The sequence below is a fragment of the Pongo pygmaeus genome, chromosome 21 (assembly GCF_028885625.2).
Source record: "Pongo pygmaeus isolate AG05252 chromosome 21, NHGRI_mPonPyg2-v2.0_pri, whole genome shotgun sequence".
Lineage (NCBI taxonomy): Eukaryota > Metazoa > Chordata > Mammalia > Primates > Hominidae > Pongo > Pongo pygmaeus.
In genome coordinates this window covers 15,352,722-15,374,434 of record NC_072394.2, presented here as the reverse complement: position 1 = coordinate 15,374,434, position 21,713 = coordinate 15,352,722, and the positions used below count along the sequence as shown (strand labels likewise).

The 21,713-nt window shown below is 39.2% G+C and overlaps 1 protein-coding gene across 6 annotated transcripts in view; it reads left to right on the top strand.

Annotated features, from left to right (window-relative positions):
* Window positions 1-21,713, top strand: part of RALGAPA2 (Ral GTPase activating protein catalytic subunit alpha 2) — a 330,652-nt gene that overhangs the window by 91,548 nt on the left and 217,391 nt on the right. For all 6 annotated transcript variants that reach the window (XM_063659353.1, XM_063659357.1, XM_063659359.1 and 3 more), the window contains 5 exons: window positions 641-808; window positions 1,854-1,991; window positions 5,094-5,242; window positions 14,201-14,312; window positions 20,219-20,456. In XM_063659353.1, coding sequence (XP_063515423.1) covers window positions 641-808; window positions 1,854-1,991; window positions 5,094-5,242; window positions 14,201-14,312; window positions 20,219-20,456 — 805 coding nt within the window. The remainder of the gene's footprint in view (window positions 1-640; window positions 809-1,853; window positions 1,992-5,093; window positions 5,243-14,200; window positions 14,313-20,218; window positions 20,457-21,713) is intronic.

The window sequence follows — 21,713 nt, the reverse complement described above, 5'->3', positions numbered from 1 at the left end:
TAGAATTGTGTTTTGTAGCCAATTAAAATATTTCTGTAGGTATGATTTGATTTGGTTATTTTTGTAGACAAATTATTCAGAATATAAAAGTTATTTTTTTCATTCTTTCTTTTTTTTTTTTTTTTTTGGAGACTAAGTCTTGCTCTGTTGCCCAGGCTGGAGTGCAGTGGTGCAACCTCAACTCACTGCAACCTCCACCTCCCAGGTTCAAGTGATTCTCTTGCCTCAACCTCCTGAGTAGCTGGGATTACAGGCACACGCCACCATGCCCGGCTAATTTTTGTATTTTTAGTAGAGATGGGGTTTCACCATGTTGGCCAGGCTGGTCCCGAACTCCTGACCTCATGATCTGCCTGCCTTGGCCTCCCAAAGTGTTAGGATTACAGGCGTGAGCCACCACGCCTGGCCTATAAAAGTTATTTTTAAATGCCATTTTTTAGGGCTCTCTTATGAGAATGTCTTTCTTTCTGCTGGTAAATTTGGTGTGCATAAAGATTTGTGGCCCTGTGTAGTATATTTATAAGCTGTGTGTTCCAAAGGAAAGTGAAATGGGTGATGGTCATTGGAAATGTCCGTGATGCTGCCCTATACTGATCTGAGTGTGTTTGTAGTTAAAGGGAGTTTTCTCTTTTCCTTTCAGGCATTTTTGTTGCCTTCCTGTGAGGTAGCTGTAACAAGAAAAGTAGTTCAAGTGTACAGAAAGTGGATTCTCCAGGACAAACCTGTGTTCATGGAAGAGCCAGATAGAAAAGATGTTGCCCAAGAAGATGCTGAAAAATTAGGATTTTCCGAGACTGATAGCAAGGAGGTAATTTTTTTCACTTGTCTTTTGAGTTGAGGGTAAATATATTTTAGTAAAGTATACTTGCTCAGTCAAGAGTCTTGTCAATGGGACAAAGGCAGGTGGATCTCTTTTTTATCCCATCTGATGCTTCTGAGTTGCTGAGTTCTGTGAGGATCTACCTTAGAGAGTAGCTTCTGTACTCCCATTCTAGATTGGCAGTCATCTGCAGCTCCAGCCAAGGCCATCTGCATGTTGCATCTTTGTTAGTCACTATTGCAGGAGAGTTGTTTAATAAGCCATCATATTTTACATGTCTGTTTGTGAGACTAAAAAAATCACTGCCTTCTCCTTGTCTTGTTTAAATAAATATCTTTAGGAGGAACTAAACTGAGAATGTTTGGGTAGACTTTTCTTGTGCAGTGGCCTGTACCAGAAGCAGCTGGGTGTTACCCCTGTGAAAGGACTAACCAAACAGCAGTGTCCCTCCCCTTTAAGCCTCGCTGAGTGCTGGCCTGCTGGAGTGGCCACTGTCCATGTTAGATAAAGCTATAGGTTGGATAAATCCAAAATGACAGAGTGGAATATCTCCTGAAACAAAAGAAACTTAAGTGACATTTATATTTCTGGCATACTATTATGAAATTAATTTAAAATGTTTTAAATTTCTCACTAGAGGCATATCACTTTAAAATATCTGTGTTCCATAATTTTAATTTTTCAATATTGGTGAAATCATTTTAATAACTACCATGAGATCTAAATGAATAGGTAAGCAAATTGTCATTCATTTTAAAGTTCTGTATTCCATGCTCACTCAGCCATTGGACAAACACAACTCATTCTTTCAGCACATACTAAGTGCTGAGCACTATTTTAGGTGTTGACGGTTGAGTGGGGAGCTCTCTACCTCCTAGAACCTATTTTCATGTGAATCCTGGTGAGTTTAAGGAATTAAATATGCCAACTAAATATAACTTAGTTTATATAATATATTTAATTATATTTATAGTTAAATATAAGTTAAACACGTGCATCTTCCACTCTGTTAATGAATCATTATCTTCTGAAGGCCTCGTCTGAAAGTTCTGGTCATAAACGATCTTCCAGTTGGGGACGCACGTACTCCTTCACAAGTGCAATGAGCAGAGGGTGTGTGACAGAGGAGGAAAATACAAATGTGAAAGCCGGCGTCCAGGCTTTGTTGCAGGTATGTAGCTGGCCAGGACATGAAGACCCCTCCACTGCCTACAGCTGGAGCCGTTTTGTCTTTTTGTTTATTGGGGATAATGTCATATAAAGTATGGTGGTATTTGTAGCCATCTGTCAGTAAATAATAAACAGCTGTTTAATTAGCTATTACATTCTTATTCTGAGTTTTCTTTATAATTCCTACCCACGATTTACAAAAATTTTTTTCTAGTCAAAGAAGACTAAGAACTGGTTACAGTCTTTTTGAGATTATTATATAGTGAATATGAAATGACTGATATTTAAATCTTTAAATTATCTTCCAAACACATATGTGTAGTTAGTTATCTGGGCTCTAATTTGCAAGACAAGCTTGGTGATTATAAAATCTTATAAGTAATATTCCTCTTAAAATTGGCTGTGTTTACAAAGAACAATGACTTATGTAGTTTTTAGATTTGAATGAATATATGAAATAGAACTGACTCCATTTGGGAACATTTGAAAGAGCGACTTTGGATCATTACTTAACTTCCCCAGAGCTCAGGATTTTACCTCAAAAATGAGAATTGGGAGATTTCCTCTCAGGTCTCATGTAGCTTGAAGAGTAAGTGAAAATACAGGGTGCCTCTCATTCCCTGCTCACTGCCCCCTCGCCTGCCACCCTTCATCCACATTTGGAGATGTGTCACTCAGGCCTCTCGTGTAGAGGCCAGGTGAGGAGTCTGGGGAAAGTCTGGGAATGACATGCATGTTTCTGATTTTCTGTCATCTGTTTCTTGATAGGATTCATTTTCGTGGAATCCTTTTTTTTTCAAGTGAATTAGCAGTTTAATATACCATACTCATGAATTTTCTCACTTTTCATTGAAAACCTACACATAATTTTGAAGTTAACTTAAAAAAGTTGAGATGATTTCACTTGTGCATCTTTAAAGACTTTTGGTGCAGCTCATAAATATGACCTGTGTCCCCATCAGAGAAACACTTGCAGGAGTCCTTGCCCTTTGTCCCTCAGTAGCTCCGTCTTTTAGCTAAGGGGATCTCCAGCAACAGCCTGTGGTGGTTGCAGGTGCCAGTGATCCCCTGGGTTCAAAAGAGTGCTTTTTATTTTCTGAAAGGCTGAGTTACATCTACAGTAAGTCCTCACTAATGTCATCAGTGGGTTCTTGGAAATGACGACTTTAAATGAAATGAGTACAGCAGGCAGGTCTTTGAGTAACATGGTTTGATTCAACATCATTTCGTCATAATGTTCATGAGAAAAAAATCTTTTTATATATTTTGCTTAAAGTCATCATTTCCAACAACCTATTGATGACGTTAAATGAGGACTTACTGTCCTTGCCTGAACTGAGAAAAAACAATTTCTATTTTATTATATATAGTGCTACAGTTAAAAAAAGGATTTACTTTGGATTTAAATAGTTGGTTTTGTTCTTGTGTCTAATACCTTAGTCCTTTACTTTGTTTATTAAGAAAAAGGGGCCAAATGGGGGTTTGACAAGACAGTAATTTTCTTTCTTTTCTCCGACTGTGTGTCTCAGATGTTCAAGAGATAGTAGTTTTCTATAGTTGCTTTTGATAAATGCACTCTGGACATACTAATTTAGTTTATTTTTACCTTAACTGATACCAGCACATTAATAAGAAATACTCATGCAGTATCTTTGATGTTTTGTAAAAAGTAAAAGTATATAAAGACTCTTTACATGGGAATGTGCAAAAAGTTTTTAATTAATATTCAAGAAACCAAATACATTGAATTAAAACGATCTGTGTTGCAATATATCATCTGTGGCATACTTCTTTCAAAAACAGAACCACTAAAACTGCTGTAATCAAAAAGCTCTTTGTTTTTGTTTTTGTTTTTCTTACTCGAAGGCTAGTAAATTCTTCATGACTGAAGTTATCATCATCATCAACTATATTATAGTGCTTATTTAGTGATTTTTCTTAGAAAATTGGGACATAATACCTTTTAATCTTACCTAAGATAACTTTAAAGGCTGTGAATATTTTAGTTCATCCACTTGACTTTTGATGTTAATTTTAATTTGGTCAGATTGTACATTTATTTTGATACAACACTTTAAAGAATTTTATTTATAAATGAGCTAGAGAAGCTCCGTCATGCTTTGAGTTTGTGTTGTTGAGCACAAAGGAGACCTAAGAGGCAATATACCTCTAGGTAGATAGAGCAGGTCCGCCCTCATACCAAATTGACAACTCGGAATATCTGCAGATGATGGGACACTGGTGTCAACTGTGTAAATGGTAACACAGCGTTATTTTGCTGTAGTGACTCGAAGCAGTAATAGTATATTATATCCTGGATCGGTGCTTTTCACATTTTTCTGCTGAGATACCCCTGATGGTGGAGAACAGTGAACTTGTATGCTAAAGGTCTGAGGCAGAGGGTAGAGTAGTTGGCTGATTATCTAAATTGTTTTTGAAATCTCAGCTTTTAATCTTAAGAATTCACTTAGATTTTGAATGCTACTGCGTAATATATCTTTCATATTAAACAAAATAGCCTCCTGGAAGGCGTGTGATGTTGATGGCTTTGTCTGTTTCTGGACACATCACAGCTCCTTGAGGTTCTTACCCCTGTTGAGTGGTGCTGTCCATGCTTCTGTCAGCAAGGAGTTCATGTGCTGGGAGACTCAATAAGAATCACATAGTTCTGTCTGACCACTGTCTGGCCATCTATCCTCTACTCCTCCCATTTCCCCCCTAAAGTTTCTCACTCATATGCAACGATCCTACTTTTTTCCCTTATTTTCCTTTTTTTGTTGAGGGGTTGTTGAAAAGTCTTCAAAAGCTTTTCTGACTCATAAAATTTCTGTAGTTGCAATATTAATATGTAATAGTGATTTTTTTCTTTTCCCCTAGGGATAGGCTTTTCAGGTGTCTCAGTATTTAAGTGATTCTAAAAGGTGAACTAAAAAAAAAATTTTGAAGTGTATGTGTTGGTACCACTTGCCTTATTGAAATAGAATCTTTTGGAAATAACTGAAAAGTTATTTCATTGGTGGAGTGAAATTAATATCTTTAAGCAAAATTTATTCAAATGTTTATGTTCAGTTATATTTTCTAATGTAAAATTGTTGATTTTAAGGTATTTTTGACGAACTCTGCAAACGTCTTTTTGTTGGAACCATGTGCTGAAGTTCCTGTGCTCTTGAAAGAACAAGTTGATGCTTGTAAAGCTGTTTTGATTATTTTTAGGCGCATGATAATGGAGCTTACAATGAATAAAAAGACATGGTAAGTTTATATCAAATTAATTAGTATTGTAAAACAGATATTTATGTTTTTCAACATAATTAAAATGTTAAGGCTTGTGTTTATTTAATGTTTTTACAAACTTAACAACAAAATGTCTTTTGTAACAGTTTCTGTGAATCATGAAGAAGGTAGTTACCTTCTTCATGATCAATTATTTTCATTATATTTTTAAAAATGTTCTTGAACAATAAGTATTTTACTTAATAGTGGATTTTTCCTTTTAAATGTTCATCAAACATACTTTTGTGGAAAAGCAGCAACCGGTGTTTTATAATATTCATCATAAGCTCAGGGGAGTTTGTTAATTGCCCTGAAATGCTGTCAACTGATTTTTATTGCTTCTAACTTGATGTTTTAAATTCATTTTGGAAAAATAATTATTTTAAATGATAAATTATCAGAGACCAAATACATAGTGCAGTCAACAGTCTGTTCCTGTCATTAAAACTACGTTTTTTCCTTTTCATCTTTGTTTTTGTTTGATGTTTTTATTTATAATGTCCCTACAGGTAAACAATGCGTTAGATTTTTTTTTCCTGCTCTTCTCTTTTTTTCCTGCTCTTCTCTTATTTGAAGGTTATCAGCCAGGTGCGGTAGCTCACGCCTGTAACCCCAGCACTTTGGGAGGCCGAGGTGGGTGGAACATCTGAGGTCAGGAGTTCGAGACCAACCTGCCTAACATGGTGAAACCCCATCTCTACTGAAAATACAGAAAATTAGCCAGGTGTGGTGGCACTTGCCTGTGATCCCAGCTACTCGGGAGGCTGAGACAGGAGAATCGCTTGAACCCGGAAGGCGGAGGTTGCAGTGAGATTGCGCCACTGCACTCCAGCCTGGGCGACAGAGTGAGACTCTTGTCTCAAAAAAAAAAAAAAGTCCTCACCTTACTCCATCTGATGAGGTATTTTCAGTGATGCTCAGCAACAGACCAGAAAGCCTCAGAGTCACTTTCCATTTCTTCCTCTTCTCCTCATGTGTCATCAGCCTCTCGCTTCTGCCTTTAAAATGCTCCTCAAGCCTGTCCTTTGTGTGTTCCCTCTCATTCCACTGCCACCCTTGTGCAATGAAGCTGCCCACCCAGCTGTGGTCAGCATCCCCTTAGGTGATCTTCTACCTTGGTTATCAGTCTTTGGAGGCCCTACAGACCAGTGGCACCTTTCCTGCCTGAAACCAGAGGGGTCCTCTGCCCATGCCTGTATTCTGGAGGCCCTTGAGTCAGCAGGAAAGGGGCTTTGGAAAGTGTCTGCAGTTGGTAGGAAACCATGGACATGAGGCAGGTCTGATCAGAAAGGAACTGCAGGGCACCAAGTCCAATTCTTGTTCTTCAAAGATGAGGAAAGGGTGGACTCAAGAATCCTGGTGTGCAGAAAGTTCACAAGTACAGAAACCACAGGCATCAAAATGGTACTATGATGTAGATTCCAACGTCATCTTTCCCAGACTTCTAAACTTAGCACTATTTGCCAAGTTAAACAGTTGTTAAAACTGGAAATATTACAGTGATGCACAATATGATGTAAACAAAGTTAAATTCCACGTCAGTAATATTGACAGTAATGAGAAATGCTGGTATATGCTTTGAACTGAAATATCTGTTCCTGAATACCTTAGTTTTATCAACATCATTTTTAATGTTTTTTTCCTTTGAAAACTCCCTGAGTTTTGTATACTACTATATCAGTAGTTTTTTGATATTTTTGATAATCTTTTTATTTTGATGAAAATTCTAGGAAATAAAATTAAGCAATTCTGTTCTGTTTTTTACTAATTCATAGATTCCTAGGTGAAAGTATAGAAAAGAAAAATTGTAGAAATCGATGAAAATAGTTAATGGAAAACTACCGAAATGTAAAGAACATCGAGACTAGGAAGAGACTGCATCAACTAACGAGCAAAATATCCAGCTAACATCATAATGACAGGATCAAATTCACACATAACAATATTAACTTTAAATGTAAATGGACTAAATGCTCCAATTAAAAGCCACAGACTGGCAAACTGGATAAAGACTCAAGACCCATCAGTGTGCTGTATTCAGGAAACCCATCTCACGTGCAGAGACACACATAGGCTCAAAATAAAAGGATGGAGGAAGATCTACCAAGCAAATGGAAAACAAAAAAAGGCAGGGGTTGCAATCCTAGTCTCTGATAAAACAGACTTTAAACCAACAAAGATCAAAAGAGACAAAGAAGGCCATTACATAATGGTAAAGGGATTAATTCAACAAGAAGAGCTAACTATCCTAAATATATATGCACCCAATACAGGAGCACCCAGATTCATAAAGCAAGTCCTGAGTGACCTACAAAGAGACTTAGACTCCCACACATTAATAATGGGAGACTTTAACACCCCACTATCAACATTAGACAGATCAACGAGACAGAAAGTCAACAAGGATACCCAGGAATTGAACTCAGCTCTGCACCAAGCGGACCTAATAGACATCTACAGAACTCTCCACCCCAAATCAACAGAATATACATTTTTTTCAGCACCACACCACACCTATTCCAAAATTGACCATATACTTGGAAGTAAAGCTCTCCTCAATAAATGTAAAAGAACAGAAATTGTAACAAACTGTCTCTCAGATCACAGTGCAATCAAGCTAGAACTCAGGATTAAGAATCTCACTCAAAACCGCTCAACTACATGGAAACTGAACAACCTGCTCCTGAATGACTACTGGGTACATAACGAAATGAAGGCAGAAATAAAGATGTTCTTTGAAACCAACGAGAACCAAGACACAACATACCAGAATCTCTGGGATGCATTCAAAGCAGTGTGTAGAGGGAAATTTATAGCACTAAATGCCCACAAGAGAAAGCAGGAAAGATCCAAAATTGACACCCTAACATCACAATTAAAAGAACTAGAAAAGCAAGAGCAAACACATTCAAAAGCTAGCAGAAGGCAAGAAATAACTAAAATCAGAGCAGAACTGAAGGAAATAGAGACACAAAAAACCCTTCAAAAAATAAATGAATCCAGGAGCTGGTTTTTTGAAAGGATCAACAAAATTGATAGACCGCTAGCAAGATTAATAAAGAAAAAAAGAGAGAAGAATCAAATAGATGCAATAAAAAATGATAAAGGGGATATCACCACCGATCCCACAGAAATACAAACTACCATCAGAGAATACTACAAACACCTCTATGCAAATAAACTAGAAAATCTAGAAGAAATGGATAAATTCCTCAACACATACACCCTCCCAAGACTAAACCAGGAAGAAGTTGAATCTCTGAATAGACCAATAACAGGAGCTGAAATTGTGGCAATAATCAATAGCTTACCAACCAAAAAAAGTCCAGGTCCAGATGGATTCACAGCCGAATTCTACCAGAGGTACAAGGAGGAGCTGGTACCATTCCTTCTGAAACTATTCCAATCAATAGAAAAAGAGGGAATCCTCCCTAACTCATTTTATGAGGCCAGCATCATCCTGATACCAAAGGCTGGCACAGACACAACAAAAAAAGAGAATTTTAGACCAATATCCTTGATGAACATTGATGCAAAAATCCTCAATAAAATACTGGCAAACAGAATCCAGCAGCACATCAAAAAGCTTATCCACCATGATCAAGTGGGCTTCATCCCTGGGATGCAAGGCTGGTTCAATATACGCAAATCAATAAATGTAATCCAGCATATAAACAGAACGAAAGACAAAAACCACATGATTATCTCAATAGATGCAGAAAAGGCCTTTGACAAAATTCAACAACCCTTCATGCTAAAAACTCTCAATAAATTAGGAATTGATGGGACATATCTCAAAATAATAAGAGCTATTTATGACAAACCCACAGCCAATATCATACTGAATGGGCAAAAACTGGAAGCATTCCCTTTGAAAACTGGCACAAGACAGGGATGCCCTCTCTCACCACTTCTATTCAACATAGTGTTGGAAGTTCTGGCCAGGGCAATTAGGCAGGAGAAGGAAATCAAGGGTATTCAATTAGGAAAAGAGGAAGTCAAATTGTCCCTGTTTGCAGATGACATGATAGTATATCTAGAAAACCCCATTGTCTCAGCCCAAAATCTCCTTAAGCTGATAAGCAACTTCAGCAAAGTCTCAGGATACAAAATCAATGTGCAAAAATCACAAGCATTCTTATACATCAATAACAGACAAACAGAGAGCCAAATCATGAGTGAACTCCCATTCACAATTGCTTCAAAGAGAATAAAATACCTAGGAATCCAACTTACAAGGGATGTGAAAGACCTCTTCAAGGAGAACTACAAACCACTGCTCAAGGAAATAAAAGAGGATACAAACAAATGGAAGAACATTCCATGCTCATGGGTAGGAAGAATCAATATCATGAAAATGGCCATCCTTCCCAAGGTAATTTACAGATTCAATGCCATCCCCATCAAGCTACCAATGACTTTCTTCACAGAATTGGAAAAAACTACTTTAAAGTTCATATGGAACCAAAAAAGAGCCCGCATCGCCAAGTCAGTCCTAAGCCAAAAGAACAAAGCTGGAGGCATCACACTACCTGACTTCAAACTATACTACAAGGCTACAGTAACCAAAACAGCATGGTACTGGTACCAAAACAGAGATATAGATCAATGGAACAGAACAGAGCCGTCAGAAATAATGCCACATATCTACAAGTATCTGATCTTTGACAAACCTGAGAAAAACAAGAAATGGGGAAAGGATTCCCTATTTAATAAATGGTGCTGGGAAAACTGGCTAGCCATATGTAGAAAGCTGAAACTGGATCCCTTCCTTACACCTTGTACAAAAATCAATTCAAGATGGATTAAAGACTTAAATGTTAGACCTAAAACCATAAAAACCCTAGAAGAAAACCTAGGCATTACCATTCAGGACATAGGCATGGGCAAGGACTTCATGTCTAAAACACCAAAAGCAATGGCAACAAAAGCCAAAATTGACAAATGGGATCTAATTAAACTAAAGAGCTTCTGCACAGCAAAAGAAACTACCATCAGAGTGAACAGGCAACCTACAAAATGGGAGAAAATTTTCGCAACCTACTCATCTGACAAAGGGCTAATATCCAGAATCTACAATGAACTCCAACAAATTTACAAGAAAAAAACAAACAACCCCATCAAAAAGTGGGCGAAGGACATGAACAGACACTTCTCAAAAGAAGACATTTATGCAGCCAAAAAACACATGAAAAAATGCTCATCATCACTGGCCATCAGAGAAATGCAAATCAAAACCACAATGAGATACCATCTCACACCAGTTAGAATGGCGATCATTAAAAAGTCAGGAAACAACAGGTGCTGGAGAGGATGTGGAGAAATAGGAACACTTTTACACTGTTGGTGGGACTGTAAACTAGTTCAACCCTTGTGGAAGTCAGTGTGGCGATTCCTCAGAGATCTAGAACTAGAAATTCCATTCGACCCAGCCATCCCATTACTGGGTATATACCCAAAGGACTATAAATCATGCTGCTATAAAGACACATGCACACGTATGTTTATTGCGGCATTATTCACAATAGCAAAGACTTGGAACCAACCCAAATGTCCAACAATGATAGACTGGATTAAGAAAATGTGGCACATATACACCATGGAATACTATGCAGCCATAAAAAATGATGAGTTCACGTCCTTTGTAGGGACATGGATGAAATTGGAAATCATCATTCTCAGTAAACTATCGCAAGAACAAAAAACCAAACACCGCATATTCTCACTCATAGGGGGGAATTGAACAATGAGAACACATGGACACAGGAAGGGGAACATCACACTCTGGGGACTGTTGTGGGGTGGGGGGAGGGGAGAGGGATAGCATTGGGAGATATACCTAATGCTAGATGACGAGTTGGTGGGTGCAGCGCACCAGCATGGCACATGTATACATATGTAACTTACCTGCACATTGCGCACATGTACCATAAAACCTAAAGTATAATAATAATAATAATAATAATAATAATAAAAGAAAAAAAATAAACAAAACAAAAAAACCAAAACAAAACAAAAAAAAAAAAAAAAAGAAAATTCTAGGAAATAAAATTAAGCAATTCTGTTCTGTTTTTTACTAATTCATAGATTCCTAGGTGAAAGTATAGAAAAGAAAAATTGTAGAAATCGATGAAAATAGTTAATGGAAAAATGGTCAATAGAGCATAGAAGAGTGTGAGCAGTTTCTCTAACGGATTTTCTTGTGTATTTAAGTACCAGATAATCCCTTGCCTCCCATCCCTCCTTTCCTTCCTCACTCCTTCTTCTCCCCGCTCTCCTTACCTCCTTTTCTTCCATCTAATAAATAACTATCAAGCCTCTACTGTGAAAATATAGTGGTGAACTATGTAGACAAGGTCCCTGCCCTCATGAGGTTACATCCTCATAGGACCGAGAGACATTAAAAACCTAGAAAACAATTTCAGAGAGTCCGAAGTACTGAGAACAGTGAAGGTTGCAAAGGGGAAAGAGTCCTGAATTGGGTGTGTGTTGCTTGGCATGGACGGACGGGGAGTTTTTTCTGCCAGCTGTCAGAGAAGGCCTTTCTGAGCAGAGCCCTGAGTGAAGGGAAGGAGGAGCCTTGGGGAGGTCTAAGGGAAGGGCATTCCTGGTAGAAAGAGCAGCAGATGCAAAAGCCCTGATGGGAGAAAAGGTAAAAGAAAAGTGGCTTGTTTAAGGAAAGATAAGATGATGGCCAATGTGGTGGAGTGGATGGAGTGAGAGGGAGAGTGAGAGGGGAGGAGGCAGGGGGCAGGCCAGGGCCAGGTTGCTCAGGGCCCTGCAGACCAAAGGAAGGACACCAGCTACCTCCCTGTGTGTCTGCAAGATTGTGACATAATAAAATTTATGCTTCTGAAAGGCCCCTCTGGCTGCTGGAGAACATGCAGTGCAGTGCCATAGATGATGGTGGCTGAGACCAGGGCTGTAGCCAGGGAACTGTAAGAAATGGTCCTGAAACAGGGAATAACTGGTATGTAAATAAGTTGAAATACCACCTGTATGAGGAGATAGAGATCAGGTAAATAATGAAGAATGTAGGAAAACCCTCACTCCTGTGTTGGACCCAAGGATGGCACACATGCCTGATTCCACGTGCTCCAACAGAAGTTTATTATACTCTTTGAGCAGTTCTCCTTGGAAAAGTCAGTGCTTCACAAAATAGAAAGAAACAAGCAGTTGTCAAAACTGGCAGCTTTGGCAGATTCTGAATCTTTCTACTGTAAGGAAAGATTTTTCCAGACCATAGTTTTTCCAGCCTTGTTTTCTTCCAGAAGACTCTGCATGCCTTTCCAAGCTTTCATAGGTTCAGAAATCAAATTAACTGTGTTTTTGTCAGTCATGGCTTTGATCACATTTGTGGCTTTTGATAGCAGTTGCCATGATCAAGGCTTTACTTGAAACTTATGATGTCTGTTGTTCTCGTCACATTCTCATGATGGATCTGTAACTAGTTGTGTGTAAGGGATTGTTTTTCATTGTCTTATGCATCATGTAACATGAATGGGCAGTGGTGATACTAGGTGCTGCCCTCCTCTGCCCTGGCGACAGGGGCCTGGGTACCCTGAATGTGGTGAGCGACAAGCTGTCCCCCAGCACTGTGCCATTGCTTCTCCCAGTTCTCTTCAAAGTCACCATCCTGCTTCATGTGTGTGTGCCCAGAAGATAGCCCTTCCGAACTTCTGTGCTTCCAGAATCCATAGGTAGGGAATAGGAACACATGGACAAGTAGCATGGAGTGCAGTGAGAATGTATACCAACAGATGACTCTGGGGACCAAATTCAAATGGGGCCAGCTACAAAGAGGGCAGGAAATCCCCACAGGTGATTTTATTGTGAGGAATTTTATGAGGTTCAGCATCATATATTGTTAGGAGAAAATGCTGTTCTGATATGCAGAGATATGAGAAAAGTATATGGAAACTATGATTTAGAGATCTCATCTGATTACTTTGTCCTATTCTCAGTTTTATTACTAAACAGCAGTAAAGCCAAGGAGAAAGTAGTAAAGATTAGATGAATGGTTAGCATGTGAAACCTGAAAGGAACCAGAGTGATTTCCCTCGAGGAACAAATGCGCTTCTCTTACATATGAAAGATAATGTGTTCTGTGTTCCCATAGAATCTAGGGAAAGAAAAAGTGAGCAGATACTCTGATATGAGCAATATAACTTAGGTGTAAGAAAGAAAAATGTCTTTTGGCTGTTCTGAAGAACTTATTATTGTAATTAGCAGTGTTATGTTGTCTCTATACTGTTTTATAGTCTTCAAAGTCCTTTTACATAAACCTTCTGTGAGAGACTATGAAAAATGCTTGCACATTGGAACTGAGCTGCAGTGATGGCATTTGTCTCAATTGTGCCCTGTAGCGCAGAGTCAGGATCTTCCAGGCATGAGCACTGGGCCTGAAAGTGTCCTGTAATGCAAACCCCTCCTGCCTGTGAGAGTATTGTGGCATTCCACCTTACCAAGATACTGACTGTGTGTGTCCCCAAAATAAAGGCCAGAAGGTCAGCTTCACTTCCTGTTGCAATGAGGGGGAGACCTTACAGGTTAAGTAAAACACTGGATAGCAAAATTAAAGAGTGCTGCATACGTTCCAGTAGGTTTTCACTGAGTACCTTTAAGCTGCTGGCACAGTTGGAGAAGATGATCTTGCCTCTCTTTTTGCAAGGGGAGAAAATCAGGCTGGAATGATATGTTTTATCCTGCCTGTTTGTGTGGACGTGGGAGGCATGTTTTTAAAACTGTTGTAACATAAGGGAGCTTATTTTGGTAAAATATGGTATTCATTATGTAATTGGCATCTGGACTTTAATAGTTTCGAGTAATACGTAATTAACAATGTTGCTGAATTCTTAAGAGAATTTCTGGTACCTATAAATTAAAGTGCTTTGGAGACATGATTATTAATATGAGCTTTTATTTTGGGTGGCCCAGGGAACAGATGTTGCAAATACTCCTCAGGATAACAGAAGCTGTCATGCAGAAGCCAAAGGATAAACAAATAAAGGACTTGTTTGCCCAGAGCTTGGCAGGGTTACTATTTAGGGTAAGTCTTTTTTATTAAAACACTGCAAATGCAAGAAGTGAATCAGATTTTATAGCAAACTAGTTTTAATCATTGAGAATTTTAAGAATAATATTAAATTTAAATTTCTAGAAATTTTTCTTCTTAGCTTTGTCCTGAAGGATATGATCTATTCTTTACAATTAGTGTTGGGCTTTTAGGCTTTTCTCCCTCTCTGCCGCCTACTTCCTCTTTTGATTTGCTCAAGGGTGGTAGGAATTAGGAAGCTCTGATGGCCTTGGTGGAAGGCTAGGTAGATTTGGAGAGGTAAAGGATGAACGAAAGTATGGGAATGGGATAAAAATTTGAGAGCCATCAGTGTGTTGGGCAATTGTATTTAAAGCCACAGGATGGGCTTACCTAGAGAGGACAATAATGTCCACAGGTGATGGGAGAGATGCTGAGAAAGGGTGGCCAGTGAGCGAGGAGGAAAACCAGAGGAGTGTGTGTCCTGGGTGCCTGGGGATGAGTATTGGGTAGGAGGAGAGCAGCCAGTTGACCATGGGCTTTGACAGATGTAGTTGGTTGAGAATGTTCTATGGGATGAGGCCCACCTGGAGTAGATGGAGGAGAAAATGAGAGCTGGGCAGTGGAAGTTGCAAGCATAGTTAAGGCTTTGCAGAGTTCTTGATGTGGAAAGGAAGAGGAAAAGCGGAGCTAGCTGAAGTCGGTGGAATACATGGTGGGCGAGGTTTAAGGTGGGCGGTACTAAAGTATGTTTGCTCACCAATGGGATGGTCCAGTGAGGGAGGACAAGATGGTCTTGGGGAGACAGAGGATAAGTGAAGTCCCGGATATGGTGGAGGGCTGGGCCAGTCTTTGGTGCGAGCAGAGAGCCAAAGAGATGCCTGTGCTTCTTGCATCTCATGTGGTGAGCAGGTAAAGACCAAGAGCAGGCTGATACCTGGTGAGCTGCCTGGGGAACAGGATGTGCCAGAGGGTCCTGAGCATGGCAGCCTACTGTGATGTTGCTAATATTTATGAGGACCTTAGAGTTTAAGAAGCATTACTGAAAGTGAACAGTGTGAAAGGGCTCTGGAAAAATGCTACATTCTACATAAATAAAGGTATTAGTACAGTGGATGGACTTGACTTTGTATAATTACATAGGTGATAGTTGTGGGGAGGAGAAATTAACTTCCCTCCTCAGTTGACCTGAAGGTGGTTTTGGAGGATATATGTTAAAAGCATATCTAGAATATAGGTAGGACATGTAGGTAAAAGTGACAAAAAGAGAAATTATTTCTTTAAAGCTAAATATTGCCATTGTAACACAAGATAACCGAATTTTGAATAACTTAATATGAGTCAATGCTCTTGGCTTGATAAAAAATGTATGAGAGGCGATTGAAATAATTGGCCTCCTGAATATTAGAATTGCTTTTACTCTGATTGCCTTGCCTAGTATATCGGATGTGTAAAGTGGCCCTAAACATTCTTTTGCATGTGTCCAGCTTTGCTCTGCTGATGCCTGGAGGGTGGTACATGACCACTGCTTTGCTGCCTGCCTGGACATATGGACACTGCACACTTTGCTTTCTCAGTGAAGCGTCTCACTGTTGGTACCCTTTCGAGCTCCCTGTCCTGGACCTGGGCTGCCAAGTGGACATGAGCTGAAGCCAGTCTCACGCTGGCAGGTGCTTGGGCCTTATTCCCACCAGTTGCCTGGCTCTGCATCTGTTTTGTGTGTTGGAATTAGAGAACTTGTCACAGAATTAAACAAGTATCTATTCTGGGGTTCGGGTTTTTGTTTTGTTTTGTTTTTGGTTGGTTGGTTTTGGTCTTTGGGGAAAAAAAAAACTCCCCCCATGAATGGAGAAAACCTTGTCAGATATTACTTCCCTCCTCAGTTGACCTGACTTCCCTGAAGCTCAGTTAACCTGACTTCCCTGAAACTTAGTTTTGAGTTCATGATTATTAATGATTTTGATGTTGTTGTTATTTTGGCAGTGGTTAGGGAGATCGAGAAGGATGCTTAAATTAAGAACTAACCATAAGGCTGGGCATGGTGGCTTACACTTGTAATCCCAGCACTTTGGGAGGCTGAGGCAGGAGGATCGCTTGAGCCCGTGAATTCAAAACCAGCCTGGGCAATAGAGTGAGACCCCTGTCTCTACAAAAAATTTTTTAAAAATTAGCTGGCCATAGTGGCATGCACCTGAAGTTTCAGTTACTTGGGAGCTGAGGTGGGAAGATTGCTTGAACCCGGGAGGTTGAGGCTGTAAGCAAGCTATGATTGCACCACTGTACTGCAGCCTGGTCAAAAGAGCAAGACCCTGTCTCAAAAAAAAAAAAAAAAAACTTACTATAAAAAATAGTGAAAAGAGGATGAGCTTTTTGGCATTAGGCAGATTGTGTTTCTGATTTCAGCTCTGGTACTGCCTGGCTATGTGGCCCTGAGCACATGACTTTAGCTTTCTGAGTGTCTTCCCTAATCTGTCACAATCAGGAAAGGACTTCTTCCTACCCTGCAGGGTTGTCATGAGAATCAGAGTGGGCCCACTGGGATTGGTGATCATCTGTTGACCTCCCACGTTCTTATGTGAGATGCAAGAGGCAAGAATACTAAGGGTCTGGACTTACCAGGCAGGCTGTCTTTTGGGCATCATCTTGCTCCCACACTGCCGTTAAAATGTGCTATCTAATTAGTATTCATTTGATCATGTGGACTGTCTAAAATGGCTAGACACTTGATTTTTTTCTGAAAAATTGAGAACAAGGAGACTGTTAAAAGGGACAGGACATTTTTAAATTTTTATTACCCTTTTTATCTTTTTCTAGTTCTTCTAGTGGTTTTTTTCTGTCAGTAGATAACCTGGGCCACCAAATTTTCTTTAGGTGATGATTGAATTTGACTTAGTTTTAAATATTTACCAAATAATGATGATTGCCTTATTGCCTTAAGTGATGTTTTAATTTATTATCAGTGCTAAATATGACCTTATGCTTGAAGCTCTGATGGTATATCAGGAAACTATGGCCCTGCTCTTTGTAATATGAGCCATTACTTTAAAGTTATGCAGTCCCCTTAATGTGTTGGTAGAGTGAAGTAGGAAGTGGTTGGTTAGCAAATGTTCATAAGAACACGAGTGATTTATTAGTTAAGGTGTTTTTAAAATACATCTTGTGTGCCAAAATGTATCTGATAAAACATCAAATTTCAGTACTGAAGGAACCTTGGAGAAGCTCTCATGCACCTCTTATTTTTAATGAGAAATGTGACTACAGAAAGGCCAAGTGACTTTCCTAGGTCACAAACCAGTGTAGTCCAGGCTGTTTGTTTCCCTCTTCCTTTTAGAAGATGGTAATTGATTAAAAGGACACCCTGCCTTCATGTCCACAGGTGCCACCACTGTATTTTACCAACTGTATTTTACCATTTTACCATTTTGCTCTGTGCAAGTGTTGTCAGTTGTGAATTATGATGATAATTCAACAGGTCTGCATACATGTTTGTAATATTTGCTAAGTTGATTTTATAAGCTGCAAGAAGTCATTCTGCGCTTGTTTCATAATTAGTCAATAAAGTGAAGCCATTATAATTATAAGATCCCCAGTATAGAACATCTCATTACACTAAGACATCTGCTTTTATCCATGAAGCTGGCACTATATCCAAATGTGAGTCTGAGTCCTAATAACATTGTCAGTCTCTACTTTCTTCTCTTACTTGGCTCAGATTATACTTATTGATCTAATATTTATTAATTTTATTGTCTATAGGTACTTTATGGCAATGGCCTCAAATTCATCTTGAAAGCAGGGGTATAAAAATTAATAGAAGATGGCATTTTAGTCATAATAAAAATATTTAATAAAGATAATAAAATTATTTTATTTTCTTTCATATTTTTAGTTTTACCAAATTCATACATGTTAGAATCAGACTTTAAATATAAGTGGTTAATATCTTGTTTTTTATATAATTAACTACTTTAGTCCTACTTAAACATTTTTATTTTCTTAAAAAGTGGTAAACACAAATTGAAACAGAGAACAGGTGTATTACAGAAGGACCACTTTAGATAAGATTTTCCAGGTGGTCAGAATAGGCCTGTCTGATTTTATAGACTGATTTCTGTTTATCAAAGTTTTCCTGTGTCTATGTTAATAAATTCCATTAAAAAATCTTTATATAATTTGGGGAAAAAAATTAAGAAGTGAACTCGCCTACGCAAAGAAGAATTCCTGACAAGAGTGGGAGCCTATTTGCATCTGGGTTGGGCCAATGCAAATGCAAGCTGGCATCTTAACAAGGGCATTTCTCTTTGACACCAGACTATAGGACTTACATAGACTTTGGGTATAAGGATTCCTTTTCACAAGGCTTAGGAAAGCATTTGTGGCTCATTTGAGATGGACTTGGCTATGTAGAGGCGCTTCTTTCAGGGAAGATGTATTTGGATTTGAATTTTAAAGGATGGTAAATATTTTGGCAGAGGTAAGGAATGGGGCAATTTTATGGGAAGGAAATATCCAGCATATAGACATAATTGTCTTATAGGGCTGTCCAGGTGACCAGTTGTAGTGCTGTGGCCTATAAGACTGGGGGCAGACACTGATAAGTGAATAGACTGTGAAGGAAAGGTGTGATAGGTGCATTGATGGGGGCGGGAAATGCAGGGACCTGGAGGACACTTCCTGGAGGCTGGGAGGTGGTGGTGGGGAGATAATCAGGGATACCTTCTTGGAGGAAGTGGTACACAAATTTTGACCTGAGAAATGAGGGGGAGTTATACAGAAACAAAAAGGAGGAAAGAGAGGGAAGGAAGAGTATGTGCAAAGGCCAGATGCAGGAGCGAGCAGGTGAAGGAACTGAGAAGAATGTCAGTGGAAGAAATTGAATACCTTTTACTATTATGCTGTATGATAGGTGCCTGAGAGTTGTGTAAGTAGCACTGTGTAGTACCTAGGTAGATAGATCAGGAAACCAGTAGAGAGGTCTAAGCTGGACATGGAGATTCAGAAGTCAGCAGCACACAGGGGATAACTGGAGCCATGGGAATGGAGCCAAAACCCAGGCAGAAGGTGGAAATGGCCTCAGAAAGGGGAGACCCAGAGCAGTCTGTTGCCTGGGGGATGAGGAAGTGGAGATGGAGTGGGTGTGGAACATTCTTTCAAGAAGTTTGGCTATGAAAGTGGAAGGAAAAGGGCTGTAGCTAGATAGGGGAATCTGGGTTCAAGGGAATTTTTTCTTTTAAGATGAGGAAGGATTTGGAGCATATTTAAATGCTGAAGAGAAAGAGCGGGGGAAGTGGGGTTGGCTGGAGATTAAAGGAGAGGGGTGGTTAAGAGAGGCATGAAGACTCCGAGGAAGGGTCCAGAGTGTAAGGGGGCACCAGGGTAGCGGAGTGGGGCCCCTCTTGGATTTCAGTCCACAGGTGGAGGAGGAGCTGGGTGAGTATGGGCGAGAATGTGAGTCCATGGGCAGAGGTTGAGGGGAGTCTCATTGAATGGGTTCTGTTTCTTGTGAAGTCTGCAGTGAATCCATCTGCTCAAAGTCAGGGAGGATTTGGTGGGCTGGAGGTTTTCCTGTAGGAGGTTTGAAGTAGCCACTGTGGATGGTAGGAAAAGAGCAGTCTCAGGAAGCAGAGTCGTCACTGTGCGGAGGGCTTTGTCTTTTCCCTGATTATAGCCAGGGCCAGCCGCAGACACTAGAACAATATTGAATCAGTAACTTTGTTCATAATGATAACTAACTTTCCAATAGCTTAAATTTTGATTATAGTTGGTCAAATGAATTTTGAGAATTAAAAGAAAAACAACTTCCAAAAGTACTTTTTATTTTAAAATTTGTGTTATTAATAGTAATTTAAAACATTTTGTTAAAAAGTATGCTTCTTCCAAATGAAGATGTATGAATTCTCTTGTTGGTTGGTTGGTTTTAGACGCTCATGGTGGCTTGGATCCGAGCAAACCTCTGTGTGTACATTTCTCGAGAGCTCTGGGATGACTTTCTTGGTGTGCTGTCCTCCCTCACGGAATGGGAGGAACTTATAAACGAGTGGGCCAACATTATGGACTCCTTGACAGCAGTGCTTGCAAGAACCGTTTATGGAGTTGAGATGACAAACCTACCTCTGGATAAATTAAGTGAACAAAAGGAAAAGAAGCAACGAGGCAAAGGTATTTCCACTCTTCCAGGTTAACACCAAATGTCTAGGACTGGGGACGAGTGTGTATTTGTATGACTAAGCAATTAATGCATGAAATTTTATAATGAACTGAACCAACTACACAGTGTCTTCTTAATAGTGGCATTAATTTGTGTCTCATATCATTCTGTTCCCTTAATGAGATGGTGAATTTCTGAGGAAGCTATGCAAGAAGGAAGATGCAAGGAAGGTAGTAGTAACAGTAGTGATAACTAACAGTAATAATAATGGCTATTACATTGTACATATTATCTCTTTTTACCTTCATAATAGCCTAGTGAACTGTAGATACTTGTATTATTCCCATATCACAGACAAAGAAACTGAAGTACAGAGACTTTTCAGGGATGTCCAATCCTTTGGCTTCCCCAGGCCACATTGGAAGAATTGTCTTGGGCCACACATAAAATACAATAAAACTAACGATAGCTGATGAGCTAAAACAAAAAAAAAAAATTGCAAAAAAAAAAAAAAAAATCCCATAATGTTTTAAGAAAGTTTACGAATTTGTGTTGGTCTGCACTCAAAGCCATTATTGGCTGCATGTGGCCCATGGGTCACGGGTTGGACAAGGTTGCCTTACAGTGATTGACTCATCCAAGGCCACATAGTTAAGAAGTGTTTAGAAATCAAAGCTGGATAAATATAACTCAAGATGTCACACTATTAAGATGCATTCTACAGCCTCTCTAGGAAACATGTGGAGAAATTCTGAATGCTTCAGATGGGAGCTATTTTGGTTTTGTTGTATTTCTGGGTAAAAGTTGTTTTGGGACTGAGAACCTCAAATGAAAGTTATGTTTTCAAGGTAGAAAACATCAGTGGTAGTTTCTATTAGGAATGACAATTTGGCATCCCCTTAATTACCATTCTTAAGGATGTGGCATGGTTCTTGGATTAATTCACTTGTACTACACCTTACTGTGTAAAGATTTGAGGCAGCTCATAGAAAGGCATATAGTACAGTAGATCAAATACAAAATAGGGTCAAAATGAGTGAGGTTGCAGGGAACTGCCGTTGTGATTAAAATGCCAAAATACATGCCATAGAGCCTCGTGGGCTTGCTGGGGAGATGGAAAAGTCAAACATTGGATTTGATTTTGGTCTTTGGAGGGTTACATCAAATAGAGAATCACAGAGCACATAGGGTAAAAACAATTCAATCACTTAGGTGATGCTTAGCTCTTATTATGTCCTCCTGAGACTTGGGAGGAATTTTTCCTTCAA